This window comes from Neopelma chrysocephalum, unplaced genomic scaffold (genome assembly GCF_003984885.1).
Source record: "Neopelma chrysocephalum unplaced genomic scaffold, ASM398488v2 Primary Assembly neopelma1_59, whole genome shotgun sequence".
NCBI lineage: Eukaryota > Metazoa > Chordata > Aves > Passeriformes > Pipridae > Neopelma > Neopelma chrysocephalum.
The window spans coordinates 18,295,116-18,312,263 of NW_020897714.1; the positions used below are offsets into that span (position 1 = coordinate 18,295,116).

General features: G+C 47.0%; 1 protein-coding gene across 3 annotated transcripts; it reads left to right on the top strand.

Annotated features, from left to right (window-relative positions):
* The first annotated feature begins 710 nt into the window (after positions 1-710).
* CBX7 (chromobox 7) lies at positions 711-16,876 on the top strand. Of its 3 annotated transcripts, none has more exons than XM_027680215.1 (6): positions 711-897; positions 2,193-2,236; positions 6,216-6,281; positions 6,805-6,871; positions 7,450-7,789; positions 9,850-16,872. In XM_027680215.1, exons 1-6 carry the CDS (start codon positions 829-831, stop codon positions 9,996-9,998), a joined length of 735 nt encoding a protein of 244 aa, XP_027536016.1. In that variant the 5' UTR covers positions 711-828; the 3' UTR covers positions 9,999-16,872. The 3 variants fall into 3 exon arrangements, with proteins under 3 accessions (XP_027536016.1, XP_027536015.1, XP_027536014.1); XM_027680214.1 differs by lacking the exon at positions 711-897 and adding an exon at positions 1,102-1,287 and having other exon boundaries at positions 9,853-16,872; XM_027680213.1 differs by lacking the exon at positions 711-897 and adding an exon at positions 1,105-1,287 and having other exon boundaries at positions 9,850-16,876.
* The last annotated feature ends 272 nt before the right edge of the window (positions 16,877-17,148 follow it).

A 17,148-nucleotide genomic window follows, 5' to 3' on the forward strand; every position in this document is an offset into this window, starting at 1 on the left:
TCTCTCTCTCTTCTTTCTCTCTCTCTTTCTTTTTCTCTCTTCCTTTCTTTTCTTTCTCTCTCTTTCTCTGTCTCTTTCTATTCCTTTTCTTTCCTTCCTTCCTTCTTCTTTCACTCTCCCCCCACTTTAATTCATCTCTTCTCTCTTCCTTTCCATCTTACCCTTTTATCCAAAACCCACTGCCGTGTGCTTATACAGTAGGTCAGGGGACTAACGTACTGATTTCCATTCCAAGTGTGTAATTTAATAATAAAACCTTCCGATTGCTTGCGGGCCCTCCGGCTCTTGTCGTTCTTTTCCGCCGCGAGCACTTATGAACCTCGGGCATTCCCTTCCCCTTCAGGGTGGGTCGTCACAGGCACCTCGCGGCGACGCACCTGCAGCGGGTGCCCGGGCAAAGGAGCCATGCCGGGTTCCTGCCGCAGCGCTGCTCCCGCCCCCACACTGCCAGCCACCGCTTCCCCAGCCGCCGCCGCCGCCGCCGGCGGCACGCGACCGCCGGTGGCCGTGTTCCTGTGGAAAACGCCCGCAAATGCCACTGCTCCGCTGCGGCGGGTAGCGCTCCCTCACGGCGCTCCCCCGGGCTGTAGGAGGACGGAGGCAGGAGCGGCGCCCCAGGCGCTTCCCGCCGCGGCCTCGCGCACCGCCTCCCTCCCTGCCCCCCGCTCCCGCCCCCTCGCGCGCGCGCCGGGGAAAACGTTGCGCAGGTTCTAAAGCGGCGGCGGGGGCGCGGCCGCGCTCGAGGGGGCGTGTGAGGGGGAGCGGCGGGGAGCGGCCGCCGCCACAGACACAGCCACAGGCACAGCCCGCCGCCGTCCCTCCCGCCGCATGGAGCTGTCGGCCATCGGGGAGCAGGTGTTCGCGGTGGAGAGCATCCGCAAGAAGCGCGTGCGGAAGGTGGGCAGCGGTGGGGCGGGGCGGGGGGAGCGCACCGGGCCATCCCCCCCGCCCCTCCCGCCGCGCACCGGGAGGGGGGCGTGGTGGGTGCGCGCGCGGCCGCCCGGTCCCCGTCCCTGTCCCCGTCACGTCCCCCCCCGCCGCCGCGGGGGCACCGGCACCTGCCCGGGGCTGGCGAGCGGGGGACACGTGTTGGCTCGGGGGTCTCCGGGGCACAGGGGGAGCTGTCGGTGCGGGGGGTTCGGCCTCTGCAGGATGAGCGCTGGTGACAGCAGACGGAAGAGCCCAAACCGGAGAGCGTTTGGGAAGGCTCCCGTGGCTCCGTTTTCCCGGCCGTGGAAGCCCTCCGGGCCCCGCAGGGTGTTGCAAGGATTAACCTGTAGGCATGCAGTGTGTAGAGATCCTCCGGTGGAAAGTTCCTTATAGGGCAGTGTTTTCCAGTCTTGGGAGGCTGATGAACGAACCCCCCCATGAGGAAAACGAAACCAGTTCTTTAGCTGGAGTACCCGAGAGCTTTCCTTGCTGCGCTCCTGTAAAGGTGTCTGCGGCTGCAGCAGTGCCTCTTGGAGAGTGGTCGTCCTACACCACGAAGGCCTGTGCCATGCTTTGGAAAGCGCTTAACAAACCCCTCAGCGTAACATTAAACATTTTGATAGTTGTACGCATTGCTCACTGAGCCCTTGAGCACGGTTTCCAATCACTGCAGGTTTTATGGCTTTTTGTTTTTAAATCTTGTACTTAGAGTGAGCAAGTAAAAGGATAACTGAACTTCAGCTGTGAGCTTGGGTTGAAAAGATGAGTGCCTGTGATGGATGGAACAGGGTTTAAGTAGAGCGTGTAGCAAATGGAAAGGAACATGTCAGAGATGCTTCATAGGTTCTGAAGTACCGTGTTTCTTCTCTCTGCTTAAAAAAAATATTCATCTGACACTTGCTTCTGGCATACATCTGCCTCTTGCATTTATGCATGCTGACTTCTTGTAGGATTGTCTGTAAATGTGGGAATGGTTCAGTATTACTGTCTGGTTGACTTTTAGTGTTCTGCCTGCAAGACTTCTGCAAAGCTGTGCTCCAAGCTGATGGGAGTGCAAGCATGCTTAAACACCACTGCATTCTGGGGAAAAAGGTATATCAAGTGTAGTTGAATGAGGAAGCGTCTTTGTTTTGAAAATAAAGTGATGGGAAACGAGCTTTTTGGTTGCAGAGTTTAGTCCCATTGATTGGTTGCATTTCATACTGTAGCCCGTATTTTGTTGCAGAGTTCATCTGTTTTCTTCTTCCTTTTTCCACCCTCAGGGGAAAGTAGAATACCTGGTGAAGTGGAAAGGATGGCCCCCAAAGTAAGTTGTGTTTACTTGTCTTTTTGACTTTAATATTCAGTAATAGCTTACACTGTGTCTCTGCAATTGAGCATCTCATTCATGATGGGTAATCACTTGTGCCTCATTTCAACAACAATAAACAGAACCAAAGAGCCACAAACCAAACCCAAATCTGTTTGTGAATTGGCAGCTAAGGAATACAAACTGCATGCCAGTCTATTCAGACTGGTTTTTGCCACCACTGAAATATTTCATTGAGATACTTTCTAGATACAAATGTTTTTAAATTCATTATGAGTTCAACAAAGAACCCAGATTCTTCTGAACTTGGAATGGCTCCTTCTTTTCTGAGTCAGCACCAAGAGGACCCCACTTTATTTTTAGAGCTGTCTGAAGCCTTTTAAAATAGAATACATGTTGATGGTCTTGTCTGGTTGTCCTACTGCTTCCCTTCTGCAGTTCACCAACAGAGAGGGGCAATGTTTCAGATTTATTGATTGTAGCCAAATGCAGGTGATCTTTGCCCCTTGAACATTACCGCCATGCCTTCATTTCCTTGTCTGAAACCTTCTGTTTTTATGAGTGCCTTTTCTGCTTTTACTTTGGTTGCTACATTGCAAAAAGGGGGGAAAAAAGGCTTTTTTTTTCAGCATTGCTCTGCACTGTTTACAGATACTTCTCTTATTCAAATGCAGCTGCCTCTGAAGAAGAGTGATTGGTCTGTGCTTAAATAGTCTGTAAAATGCTTTGAGATTAGAAAGATTAGGTAACTGGAGAATATTACTATGTCAGCTAGCCGTCTGGTAGAAAAGCCTCCTGGCCAACCCATATGGGCCCTGTTTTTGCTTTTCTGTTTGTGATTGTGTGTGTACGTACACAACGTGGGTGGGTACAACAGTGTTTCACATGCAGTTGCTCTGTGTGTTGCTAAGCAAAGGGGGCCACTTGTTAGGGTTCGGCCTTGCAGCTGCAAAGCAGGGCCCACTAGGATGGTTCTGACAGATTGTACCTGGTGTCCAAGAAGCTGAAATGTGTTCCTACATGCCCAATCCTTGTGCCTAATCCTTATGCTTATAGGGCATATGTAAATACAAGCAACTTCCCCTATCTGGTGGTGGTGGGAGAGGGTGACTTTATTCTTGACTGTAAGTCCTGCTGTCGAAGTAACCTTGTGCACTTGTTGAACACCAGCTGCCATGTAGTGAGGGTCACTTCTTGGACTGCTTCAGCCTTAAGGAGCCAAGTCTTATTTAATCGGTGATAGAGGGTGGGACACGTATTTGGAGCCTGTGAGGCCCCATCCGCTTCTGGCCAGAATACTGATGTTTATCCCATTCGCCTTTGAACAAATGCATTGAGGTCCCCCTCTCATAAAGTCCCTTGTCAAGAAGGTGGGCTGAGGCATGGCGTAATGTTTCCTTGGACAGAGCAGCCTTTATTCTTAACTGCTGCCTTTCCTTGTCCTGCACCTTGGAACTCTAGGGGAGATAGAAACTCTTCTGGGAATTTAAAGCACAGCTCCTCAGCGAGCAAGGTGATGTCAAGGTTCTCTACTTTTGATGCTATGACATGTCCAAGCACCTTCGCTCTTCTCCCAAACTCCGAATGTGAAGAGCATTTTAACTATTTACTCAATGGTTTGAGTTATTAAAACTAAGATTCTCAGAGCACTGAAGTCACTTTCATCCCAGTAGCAGTCTCTGTTCCTTGTTTCTGAACTTACATATACCCGGGATAGCATGCAGCACCACAAGGTGTTTGCATCTTTTTGTCTGTTTGCTCATCCCATGTCCTGTTTCTCTTCGTTCCCTTCCCCAGCCTTGTTGCATTGCTCTTTGTAATCTCTGTACCTATTATCCCACTGGAAGCATCATAGAAGGAAATAAGGATAGGTCAGTAGTTTACTGCTTTCATGTGTAATTTATTTCACTTTTCCCTCCTCTTTTTAATAAAAAATTCTTGTTCATGCCCTGCACCTCAGATTTCTGGATTGCACTGCTGGAGTGAGGGAATGGAGGAGTGACAATCTGATTCTAGCTACAAGCTTGTTTACAACTTGTCTTGGAGTTAAGAGGGGAGGGGGAAGAGGAGGAGTAGAAGGAGGGGGAAGGAAGATCATATGATCTATGTTTTCCAGAGTGCCTGCTCTCTGCAGTTTGCTGCAGCCTGGGCTGTGTGTACCCATATATAAAGCTCTGTGTGCGCGCGCGCGTGGTAAATTCAACCATGTTTTTTTTAAATGCAGTGTTTTGCTACTGCAGCGAAGCCAGAATCTGAACTGCGGAGAAAACGGCTACACCCACCAGGGGTTTTTATAAGCAAATTCCCTTTCTTCTCCTGCCTGTGAAAGCAATCTGATGACTTTTTTCCCCTCTCGTGGTATTATTTTTCTTAAATTTGTAGGATGAGTGCCAGAATCCCTGCAGCTGGGAGGAAACCTTCCTCTTTTCAAACATCATCTTGGCTTTGACAGCTCACAGTCAGGTTGCTGCAGGAGGCATGAGCAAAGGAGGGAGGGAGAGATCAGCTGGTTATGAAGATGTCTGCTCTTAACTCTGATGTACAGTGCACCTTGGAGTATCTGAATTTCATATTTTTATTTCTCCCTTTTGTAAAAGAATTGTATTTTCATTTCTAGACCCATTCTCCAGGAATGTTCCTGGTTTTCAGTACCTTTCTTCTCTCTAATAGAGAGATAAAAGGGAAAAGCATTCCTAAACCACCTCCCCTGTGTACATATAGGCATGTATCGTGTGCTCTCATGTGCAGCCTGTGCTTCATCCAGAAATGTAAACATCCTAAAATGCTTTCTCGCTTTTAAAGGCACTGATATAAATGCACCTTTGCACACCTGGATGTGACTCCTCTCTGGTCCTCCTTCCTGGGGTCTGGAAGGGGCTCTACCTCCAGGCCTGGACCTCACATTCCAGGAAAATTAGTGTTCTGAGGCATTTGGAGTTTCAGACTTGCCTTTTTGCCTTAGAGTTTGTACAGTAGAGACATGCCACCCATCTTTTCTGTGCAAGCATGATCTCTTAGAAGCAAACATGCCACAAGGACCACCTTGTGATCCTTTCGGCTTCCACAGTGGGAATTTTTGGCTACCTCTCCCTGGTGTTAAGTGCAAGTGTACTCTTTGGCAACCAGTTTTGGAGTTGCCTGCTGGATGGGTTCAGTCCTTTTCTGAGATCTGGCTCTTGTCACAGCTGTCTGGCTATCAAGGACGGAGCTGGGGCAGTGAGTGACGCTGTTCACAGGCTCCTGTCAGAGCATGAAGCCTGTTTGGAGCAGTGCTGGTGGCCCTGCCCGCAGTGCAGATGGTTCCTTCTGCACCGGTAGGAAGTACCGATGAGCTCTGTTCCATAGGAACAACCCACAGGGGGAGCCGAGCTGGTGGAGGAGGCATTGGCAAGTGGCCATCAGCTTGCCTCAGGGCCCAGGTCTGAACATGTTTGGTTGAACGGCATCAGTGGAGAAAAATTAAATTCTTAAATGAATACTTTCGGCTTCAGTGATTAGAGGTAATTAATAATGCAGGTGAGAAAGCGTACTTACTCTTTGAGCACTCTAAATTAAGAGAGACCTATTTTTCAGAAAGCAGTATCAGGTCACATCTCATTGTTCCATGGGGTTTTTGGATTTGAGGGAATGCTGCAGATGAAACCTTCTTTAGGCATGGACTTAAAATCAGTTTGTGAGTGTCTGCACAGGCTTTGCGAACAGTGTAGCGGGGGCCCTAGGGAGGAAAGTCTTCCCTGTTTTCCTACAAAGAGCTGCTTGACGGTTGGCCCTGCCTGTTTTGGGAAGGGGAGGTGGTGTCTGTGGGAAGTTGGGGAGGGAACGGCTGAGATTCCTCAGAGCTCTCGCAATGTTGTGGCAGGCCCCACCGACCCTGGTGAAGACAGTATCCAGGGCTGCAGCACACTGGTAGCAGGCCTGTGGAGAGAATGTTTCTTTTAAGTATTGTTTACTTTTTATTCCTTATGTTTTTCTTCAGATACAGCACATGGGAGCCAGAGGATCATATCTTGGACCCTCGCCTGGTAGTGGCTTATGAAGAAAAGTAAGGGCGCGTGTTCTTTCTCTCCCTGAACACAGGAAAAGATATACCGTCTTTATTTCATTATATGCATAAAGAGCCCTGTTGTCCCTACGTAAGTCAAAGATGAGATGTATAGCAATGAATCCTGCTTGATTTCGGTACCCTGCTGTTGGTTGAAACAGACAAGACAACATTAAAGCAGCTTTGATTGGCACTGTTCAGGAAATGAGGCAAAGAACTGGCACCATTGAGCCAAAGAACCATCAATCTCAGGTTTTAATCAAGTTCAGAGCTGGACTGGAGTGATGTGAGGCAATAAGTTTCTTTAACCCATCCCTCATCAGCTGTGTCAGAGAAATTCCCCTATTGCAAGGCTTTCACTCCTACAGGAAGAAATTCTGGGATGTTTTCCAAGCCCACCCTGGTCACCATTGGGTTTTAGTGAAGGAAATTGAGGAAGATGTGCTGCAAAAGGTTGAAGTCCCAACTAGGTTTTATGCTGTGGTATTTAGTATTTAGTTTGATTTGTGTTCCTCTTTCACAGGGAGGAGAGAGACCGTGCATCAGGGTACAGGAAAAGAGGCCCCAAACCAAAGCGCCTCCTACTGCAGGTAGCCTCTTGCTCTTCTGTGTATTCCTAACTCTTAGCTGCTTCTCTGCTGTCAGGGAGGTGGGAACTCTCTGTTTGTTGTTGCATGGACAGAATTGGAGGTAACAAGCAAACACACCACCATGAAATCAGTGGTTAGGCAGATAGTTTTAACCTGTTAGCTGAAGAGCTAGCTAATTTATCTTTAAAAAGCAAAACAAAATAAAACAACAGCTCTTGCTCTCTGAACTGGAATTTTATAAAGGGCCTGAGTGGTTGCAGGTTACCTAGTTTGTATGTTCTTTCAATTTTATGCTGAATCTGAACTTTCCATCAAGTCAAAGATAGCCACTGTTTGGAAGCAGAGTTTCAGCATGTTCCCAAGCAAAGCAGCCAATCCTAGGAAGCATGTATTAGGAAGAGCTTAGATGGCAGTTGAAGAGGTGAGAGAAACGGTGTTGTAGAAGCAGCACACCTTAGAAGCAGCTCATCTAGATGCTCAGGGGCTGAACAAAGAATAGTTTCCTGGCTCCCAGGGGGGAGCCCTGCCTGTATGATCAGATGTCCGCTCTGACCCTTTCTGTGTTGATGTCTTGGCAGCGGCTGTATGGCATGGACTTGAGGAGTGCCCATAAGGGAAAGGAGAAGCTCTGTTTCTCTCTTGCACGGAGATTTGGAGGAGGAGACAGTAGCCTGCCAGGGGCCAAGACAGGGCAGGCAGAGTTCCCAGAGAAGACTGGGGGAGCAGTCCTGCCATTCTCTCTCCGGAAGCAACGCAAAAACCAGAAGTACCTGCGACTGTCCAGGAAGAAGTTCCCCCGCATGGCGAGCCTGGAGAACCGAAACTGCAGGCATGAGTTTTTCCTGAATGATGCAGTCGGCCTAGAGGCCAGGCAGGGCCCTGAGGACTGGGAGGCCATGCAGCACACCAGCAAAGAAGGTAAGGCCAGACACCCCTTGGCTGTGAAGTTCTGGGGCATGTGAAGGATAGTCTGTGTTCTTCCTCCTCGGTTACCTCCTCCTGGGATTGTGCTTTAGGTCAGGTTCTCAGAGCGGCTCTCACTGGCTCATATTATGGCCTTCTTGTTTGCAAGGTTTCTTCCTTGTTTGAAGAGCACAGATTAATCTTTTTTTTTTGGTGCTATTGCCTCTCTGTAGTCCTACGTCCGTGATGCCCCTCCCAATGTTAGAAAACATGCAGAAGATACTGCACATTTTTCCCCTCTTCCAGTTTCCTCCCAGCAGAGGTGACACACAGGTGTGATAGTGATGAACTCTGCCTCTGTCCACATATCCACACGTGCTCAACCTGCTGCTTGGCTCAAAGGAGCTTGGCTGGCAGTGGACAAGCTGGGACACCAGCACTCCTCTCATAGTGGTGGTCTGAGAAGCGTACAGAAATGCCACTAGGAACCCATAGTGCACTCTCCTACCCCCTCCTTCCCTTTCCTCTCCACACTCCTCTATAGTCTCTTGCTGTAGGGCCATGTGAGGGGGGGATGAGAGAGATGAAGTGAGGATGGTAACTCCTGCCTGATCCCACTGAGTAGGCAGCATGAGTGTGGGCACAGGAGATGTCCAAGCACATTTGGCATTTTGTGGAGGGATACCAGCATCTTGTGCAGGAGGGCTGTGGGATGTGTGTGTTGCTCTCAGTTACCAGGGAAACTCTATCCTTGCATTATTAGAGCTTCTGAAGGCGTAGCTTTCCCGAGGAGTGGAAAAACGGGGCTTATGCTGCTTGTAGTAGCTGAGGGAATCCTGTTACTCCTTGCTAGGAGTAGCTGTTAGCCAGGCTGGATTAGGCAAGATTTTAGGGAGAGGGCTGTGTTCTGGAAATCAAAGCTATTTCTTCCTTTCTGAGAGGGACTGGAACAGTGCCCAGAATCCAGGGAGGCAGCAATGGGAGTAGCACAGAGGAGCCCAGTGTTACATCCTGGCAGTGGACAAGTGTGTGGGGCTGTTCTCCCCTAGAAGCATGGGGCTCTAAAGCACTTTGAGATCATAAGAGTGAGTGGCACTACAGAATTGTAAAACTCTTTTTGTTCTCCCCTTGACATATGGTCTGCATATCCCCCCCTATTGTTAGGGGGGATTATTGTTATTGTTCTGAGATGAGTAGGGACCCCAGGTGCTTGAGACAGAAGCCAGGAAATATACTCTTGAGGGAACTTGCTCTTTACCCAGGTTGGGATCACAAGGGATATAGTACAAGTAGAATGACAGGGAGAGGATGTGTTTTCCTTCCCCTTTCTCTGTTTATGTGGCAGTCTCTGGGGGCTGGGGGGAAGTGGGGCTTTAGGTGGCAGAGGACTAATAATTATTCATACAGTGAGAAAGTGCAAGGGTGCTTGGGTTTCCTGTGTAGAGCTGTCTGGAAGCAAAGGAAGGATATGAGAAAGGGAGATCAGCCTTTCCACAGAGCACTTCTGGCAGATTTTTGAGAGAATCACACCCAGGCTGCATTGCAGGTGCACTATGAAGGCAGACCCTCCATTTTGGATCCCTTTGACTCCTATACGAGTATCTGAAGAGCGTGTGTTAGAGTGTTTGATTTTTGGCTTTTCAGCAGGATAGGGCATTTAGAAGCAGGTGAGCTCACAGTGGGATGAGTGTGCTTTGGTGACACAAAACCAATTAGGGGTTGAGATGGGGTGAGAGGTATCAGGGAATTGTGGATGGTTAGATGAGCTGAGTGGTTTTGCAGGTCTTTTGACCTCTCTGTGGCTGCTGTGATGCCACTGTGTGTCTGGACACGTTTGCTACTCTTTCCTTTTCCCATTATGTCCTGCTGTGATCCTCCCATTTTCCCTTAGCCTCTGACGGGAGGGCTTGCACGTGCTCTTTCTTGCTTTGTACGTGCAGGCTCAGGCTGATTTCACCTACTATTTGTCAGAAAGGAGACTGTTTTTCCATCCTTCCCTTCCCTCTCTGCTTCCTCCCTCCTTCTCCCTCACCTTCCTCTCACTAACATGCTCTTATCTGCCTTTCCTTCTGCAGCAGATGTGGATGCCAGTCTCCCTTGGATCCCCACTGTGCCCCCCAGTGAAGTGACAGTGACAGACATCACGGCAAACTCCATTACCGTCACTTTCAGAGAAGCACAAGTGGCTGAGGGCTTCTTTCGAGACCGGAGTGCACAGTTCTGAATCTCTGTTTGTAGTGCTCCCCAAAACCAGTGCTTTTAGGGTGGGGCTAGGGAAGGGTTATGTTATCCCTTAAGAGAAAAAAAAATATCCAAAATGTCTCCTCTTAAAATGTTTACAGAGACTTTTTTTTTTCTCCTTTTCCCCCTTTCAGATACGCAAAAAAGGGCAGTGTAGGGGGGGTGTGTTTGTCATTGTCCAGCCGAAAAACTGACAGCCCTTTCCCTGGCAAAGACTCCCCTCCTTGATGTGAAAGCAGCAAGCCGAACAATTCGCCTTTTATCCTGTCAAGTGGCGGCAGCTGCATTTGTGGGGAGAGGGCATGTGGAGGTGGAAAGAGAGCTGGATCTCTAGCCTGCTGCCTTGTTTTGCAATTGATATCCCTTGGATAAAGATACATCTCTGTGCGTTGCTCTTCCCACCTTCCTCCTCCCTCTCTTCCTGCAGCAGTGAGACGCAATGGATCCTACCTGTGTAGATAACTCCAGCCTGTTAAGACTTTCTCTCCAGTGCTGTTTTCCCTGTGGCCTGCTGTCAGGACTTCAGAATCCTATTTGCCTGTCTGTGGTAAGTCAGTCTTTGCAGCACGGGTCCATATAGACAGCAGAGGTTTCTCCCTTTGATTGTTGATCATGCGGAAAGACTGAAATGCATCTCTGAAATCTAAATTGGCAACGCAAATTCAATTTGCCCTCATAAAAAGCTCAGAAACCCAGCACAGTCAAGGCATACCATTCTGTATATGCTAAACAGGATTTCCAGGCTCGACTCTGCTGTGTGAGGAATGCGTTATGGAAAGTGGGGTCTTCTTACCCTTTGCCAAATTCAGTATTAATAACAAATGCTGCCCTGAATCTGTGGTAATAAGTTGGTTGAAAACTGACTCCTCTCCCCTGGGAGGAGGGGCTAATAGGACAACTGAAGCATTGCCTGGCACTGCAAAGATATTCAAGAAACTGGCACAGGCCCAGGACACAGGAATTGGGCAGAACTGAGCTAGAAATGGACCTTGATTAGCAGCAAATTCTGGTTTTGTATCCCTTAGAGAGATCCAAGGTAAACAACATGTGGGGAAGGCATGCATTAGATTTGAAGAGGGGAAAAAAATTCTTAATTCTTAGCAATGAGAATTCTTGGATTATACTGCCTGAGTGATATTCTTCCATGACTCCAGTCTCCTCACAGTATCTGTGATCCTACTTTGCTGATAGGAACTTCCCCTTGGAAGGCTTAAAAATCTTTGCCAAGGAAAGTGGTCTGCATTTCAATAGACCCTGCCTAATCTTGCACTTAAAAATGCCTTGTGCTGGACTGCCTGTGACACTTTGAGGTTTTTGAAGAATTGCTGTATTTTGAGTTGGTAGTTTAGCATAGCATCTGTTCTTGCACATGCATGTTCTTTTCCATTTTTAAAAGCAAAATTTATTTAAATAACTTAATTTTTTAAATATAGACCTTTTCCTATGGAAGGCAAGAAAAGTAAGCTAGTCTGAAGAGGGAACTGCAGAACAGAGTCTGCAGGGTAACATTGGCTACTGTCGTGATTTCTGTACTCAAATTCTTTGTTTCCTCACCCCACCCCACCTGAAGCATCTCTTATATGCTGTATTTATTCTAAATGAATCTATGAGCCTTCTGAGCTGTGAGACCACCGGTGGAAATCCTCAGTGTGTTCCTATGAGGGGCTTGGCTGCTAGCCTGCAGAATTTTTGAGCTCTGAGGCTTCTGGTCCTCCAAACATCTACTTTTTGCAAAGTTCTTGGACTGCCCCTATGGTTTTTATTAAAAGCAGGTTTTACCTCAGATGGGACATGGCAGCTCAGTGTAGATTTAGTATTTGCCCTTCCATCTCAGAGCTGTTTGAGCAAGCGTGTCTTCCACTGCATCACACCAGTTTCAAGACCTCTGGGAAGGTCTTGAATTCTTGGGCTGACCTTTTGTCTCTCAAAAGAAGTAAGATGGGAGTTTTATTATGGAGAAATTTGAGAGGGTGAGAAGTGGAAGCTGGGGGGGAATTATGAGGTGGGAGGAAGAGTGAGTAGGAAAGAAGCTTGCAGTAGCTAGCAAGGGCAAACTGATGAGGTAAGCATGCAGGCGCAGGATGTTTGTTGAACGTGGGTGTCCAGAGTGAGGCTTCTGTGTCTGGAGTTGCACCCTCTTTTGCAGGATGTGGGGTCAGACGGTGTTGTTATTATCACCCCCCCTACACCCACCCTCTTCCCGACAACTGCCAAATGTGCTGAATACCTGCATCTCTCTTCTGTTGTGGCCAGTGGACACAGCACATGGCTGAGTCCACTCCTGTGGGTTGTAGCAGGTCAGGTAGTGATGGTTGCAGAAGCATAATATTTTAGCTTTTTTTAAAAAATGTTTTGAACTGCAGCTCACCCTGCTAGATCTTTGTGGCATTTATAGGATTTGGTTTCTCTATTCTAATTCAGCAACTGATGCCTTTGTCATGTCTTCATCTCAGAGTACAAATACACCAAAAAAAGCTTCCTATTTACTAAGTTCCTGGCTTCAGCTGACATCGGAAGCAATACTAATCCTGCGGCAGGAAAGAGCTTGTCCTAATAAACTAGATTTCCATCTTCTGCTTTTCTTTCCACTCGCCAGCTGACACTTCTCAACGCTTTGTTTTGGCATTTTTCTTTAAACATATTTTCTTCCTCTTGCAGTGGAGTTTTCAAAGACCTGTGGTGGTCTTTCAAAGAGGATCCACCCACAGCTTCATATCTTAATCATTTTTTGGATCAGGCTAGCTTGTGTTCTGCTGGTGACTAATCATCTCGCTGCACAAAGTGTGGAACAAAGTACCTGGCTGCAATGCTGCTTTGTGTCAATGAGGAGTTAACTATAATCGAGTTAAGACGCAACAAGCTGCATGTGCGTGGGTTTGGGGGAGGGGGGATGTGAAGAGGAGTTTGTGGTAGGAAACTAAGCAGTTACTTCGTTGGCGTGGACTTTTTTTTTGACATTCATGAATTCTTGTTTATCTTAAAGATCTTTTCGAGAAGATTTTTCTCCTGATCTTTTTAAAAAAACATGGCTCTGTTCCACGTTGTCTGGTGACATATTGTTGTAAATTTCCTTGGTAGAGCCGGTCTTCAGGGAGTTTAAAATTAGCTTTATTCCACCTCTGCAGGTGTAGAGATGTATGGGGGTTTTAGTAGTGATGGCAAGAGAGGTTGTCTGGGTTTGTCTCTTCTCCCCACTACTGTCCATCTGCCAGTTCAACCCAAAACATGAAAATTGAATTGGGACCTCTTGTACTAACATATCGTGAAAATCAGATGCTGTGCTCGAAGCTTTGTTAAGCATTCCGTTTGATTAGAAGAGCCAGAATAGCATCCAGCTGAAGCTGAGTTTAATAATTCTATTTGAAGCACAAGCTGAGAATAGAAATGGGCTAACTCTCCCATACCTCGTTTGGCTCCATGGCTGTAAACAAGAAAAACAAACCTCAGCCAGTGGAAATTACTGAACTATACACAAGAAGCAACCTTCTCAGAGAACAACGGTTCTAATAGTCATTCTTAGAACTGTTTCCATGTGAGAATTTACCAGCAGCATTTGGGAAACAGAGGTTTTTATTTCATAGATCTCAAAGTGAACTCGCTGTATATATGGCAGAACTGAGGGGCTTCATGAGACTGGAAAGCCTTTATTGTTAACACTGTGTTTAAAAAAAATACATGGAAAGTGAGGTATATATTCCTCTGTTCCTGAATGGTTATAAACTAGATGTTATTGCTCTGATATATAAGTGATGCCTTGGAACAGCAAGTTTTAATGCGTAAATAGTGGCATTAAGTAGCCTCATAGCTCCTGCATGCTCCATATTGTCTTGCATTTGCTTGGGGGCCCTTCTGCTTGTGAAGTCAGACCAAGGTGATTTTTTTTCTTTCTTTTTTTTTTTTTTTCCAAGCAAGGCCAGGATATTTTTGTGAGAACACCCAAAAGCAGTTCCATTTGCCAAAATAAGCCCAAATTTGTTAGTGAATTGACTCTTGTTTATGTCAGAGCCTCAGCCATAGAGAAGCTTATTGAGAAATGAATGGCTTTTTTTTGTTATTAGTGTTGTGAAACTGTCTGGAATTGTTCCTCTGGTGTTTTGTGACTGAATGTATAAAATTGTTTGTTCACCTCACAGGAGGCCCTTGGCCCCAGTATTGTTTCCTGCTGTACGCCAGCTAGTGCTGCTTGATGGTTTCACTGGAATAGAGAAGGGAGGCCTCACACGGGTCAAAAAATAGGCAGGGTAGCTCATGCAGGACCCTCTGTGGTAGCCGCAACAGAGGCCAGGGTGCGGAAGACAGTGGGGGCTGTCAGCCACATCTGTGTTTTAAGCAAAGCAAAGTCTACCACCACCTCTCCACCCCTTCCTCTCCTCTCAAGCTTTAAGCTTTTTGTCTTCTGAAGTAGGGAAAGTGCAGAAACCTCCTTTTATAAAGCTAGTTGGTATCTACCCATCTTCTCTTCCTCCCTGGCTTACCTGCAGCCTAGGAAGAAGAGGGCAGTGGGCCTTTCTGGGAAGATAGTAGGGGCAGCTGCCAGTCAGGGAAGATAGGAATAGAGTTGCTTCGGAGTTGCTCTCACTAGGTGATTGAGGACAGGCCTTTGGGTAAGCTGGTAGTTGAGAGAGAAGGTGTGTTAGAAACAAAGAACTTGTCGTGAAACTGATCCCTTGCATCTGCTGTTGGAGTTCTGCAAGGGCCTTGTGGAGAGGAGGTGGTGATTGCTATGTTTATGTATCTGTCTTCTACCATTTGGGAATGCAAGGGAGATGTGTACGTTAACAGCTTGCATAGGGTAACTTCTACATGGGAATGCATAGAATTGGCACATACAGGTAAAAGGAACGTGTTGCTTTTGCCATGCCTGTCATAAAGGTTTTCCTGAAGGGTATGATAAACTTGTTTTGAGACAATAGCTTATGATCAAGACGCTACGTTGTCCTCTGTCTGCTGAACTTACTACCCTCGCAGTGGAAGTGTGAACCTTCTGGGTGTTGAACCACCTAGATTCCACCCAAGCAGGTGGTCAAGATGGGAAGACCTAAAAACAGTGCCGGGACAATTAGAAGGAGAGAGAGAAGCAATCACTTAAAATGGAGTTCAGACCCTTCAAATCCTTTTCATGTAACCAGCACTTGCTGTATTGATGATCACTTTTTCTCTTCCACCTCTTTCACTCTTAATTGCTTAAAGTACACTGGCTGAACAGGGAGCAGGTAGGAGGTGATCCCTAGTTAACTGGGAGTTGCAGAGAGGTGCGGAGCTCGGTTGGAGCACATAAGGGCTGACAGAGAGGGGATGGATTGCTACAAAGTCAGGTTGGGGTAGAAGCCTTGCTGCTGAGGTTGCCTCTGTCTGCTGTGGGCTGCCCTGCAAAGATGGTAGGGGTTCTTCTCTGAGAGTGCCAGTCAGATGTTGAAAGGGAGAGCTGCTAAGACTGCTCAGAACCTCTATCACAGCTTATCTCTTTACTGGGGTAGTAGAGTTTTGGCTGGGAGGGGGATTTTGGAGGAGGAGGTGGAAAAACCTTTTTTTTGTTATTATTGGGTTTTCAACCAGAAAATGTAGTGTCAGCACAAAGAAGCTTTTTGCAAATCTGTCAAAATGTTAAGTAGCTTTTTTTTGCTTTTAAATCTGAAGTATGTTTTGAAGCACTTTGGAAATGCAAAGCACTAGGAGTGCTAAGTACTCCTTATCGTCTGTCTAAAAGTGGCATTTGAAAAGCAAAAGATGTATCTGTTTCAGGCCGCTGGCTGCTCCTTATCATTTTTCCAGAGCTGCCACCCAGCCCTTTGCCTCCCTACCATGGCTGGAGGGGAGCGTGCTCTGCCATGCCAAGGAACGGAGGGCACCCTGAGGGAGTGGGGGAGACCTGCTAAGTCCCTCACTCACCTTTGGGGTGCAGGTTGGCTTCCTCCCTCCCCGCCTCCTTTGACTGAGGAAAGGGAAAATTGAGTTTCAGTTGGTGTGGTCCTAGTCTGGAACTATGACCATATCTCGCAGCTCCAGAGACATCTTCATAGAGTTTCCTGTCTGAAAAATTGCACCTTATTAGCTTAATTGAGGAACGGGGAGATGTCTGTCCTTTTGCAGGGAGTGGGGAGAGGAGGGGAGGGTGAACCAGGAGCTGTATTCAGTAGCTGCTGGATTTTTCCAGAGGCCATTTCCTCACCTCGTCTCCAACAGAATGGCAACAAAAGAAATAAGATAATTTAGATGAAGCTTTTGTTCTGTGTATCTCAAGAACCTTTTGAGCAGGCTAAGGGGAGAGTCCTTACCTAGCCAGCTCTACAGCGTGGGGGGACGACACCCTAGTTCTCTCACTGAGTTTTCAGCACCAACCTTTTCCTTCAGTGTATGCACATCGTTCAGACTCTTTAGCACACTGATTTGGTGTGCTCCCTTTCTGTTGCGGGGTGAAGATGGGGCATGACAGGGTCAGTTAGAGGGGAGGGTCCCCGATATTTTTCTTCCTGTCTCTTCAGTTGTTGCTGTTGTTCCGTCAGCACGCTTGAGTATTGGAGTCTTTGCACACAGAAAGCTTCCTTTTTGCACAGAATGAGCTTCTAGCTTTTGTACAGACTAATTGAATGTATTTGGGGAGGGGGGGAAATAGGGAGTAAACCAATTCCAAACAAACCAATCAGAGTATAATGCCTTTTCTGAGCAAGTATGTGCTGTAAAAGGAGATTGTAATAGCAAAGGGAGGGCAAGCTCAAGTATAATTTGACACAAAGTGTGGTTTTATTTTTGTACTGATATGGATAAGAGACTGTACAGCATCTATTTATTTAGATGATTTATGTGGTAAATGTTGCAAACAAAATTATTAAAATATTAAATATGAGAACTGACATTTACCTCTTGGTCTGTTTGTGTGGTCATTTACCTCTCCTTGCTTTAATTCTACAGCTGAATTATTTTCCACCAGTCACTTCTATTGGTATAAACGTGCAGTGCAGCTGGAAAAAGAATGGAAAATGTGCGTGCATGCGTGAGAAAGATCAGTAAAAAAGGATCGATGAAGAATGGAGCCTGCAAAAGGCTGTTTCTGACATTACTCATTACTTTGATTGGAGGAGGTCAGGTTTTTATTAATTTTTAACCCACTGGGTAAGTTAGAGCTGTACAGAGGT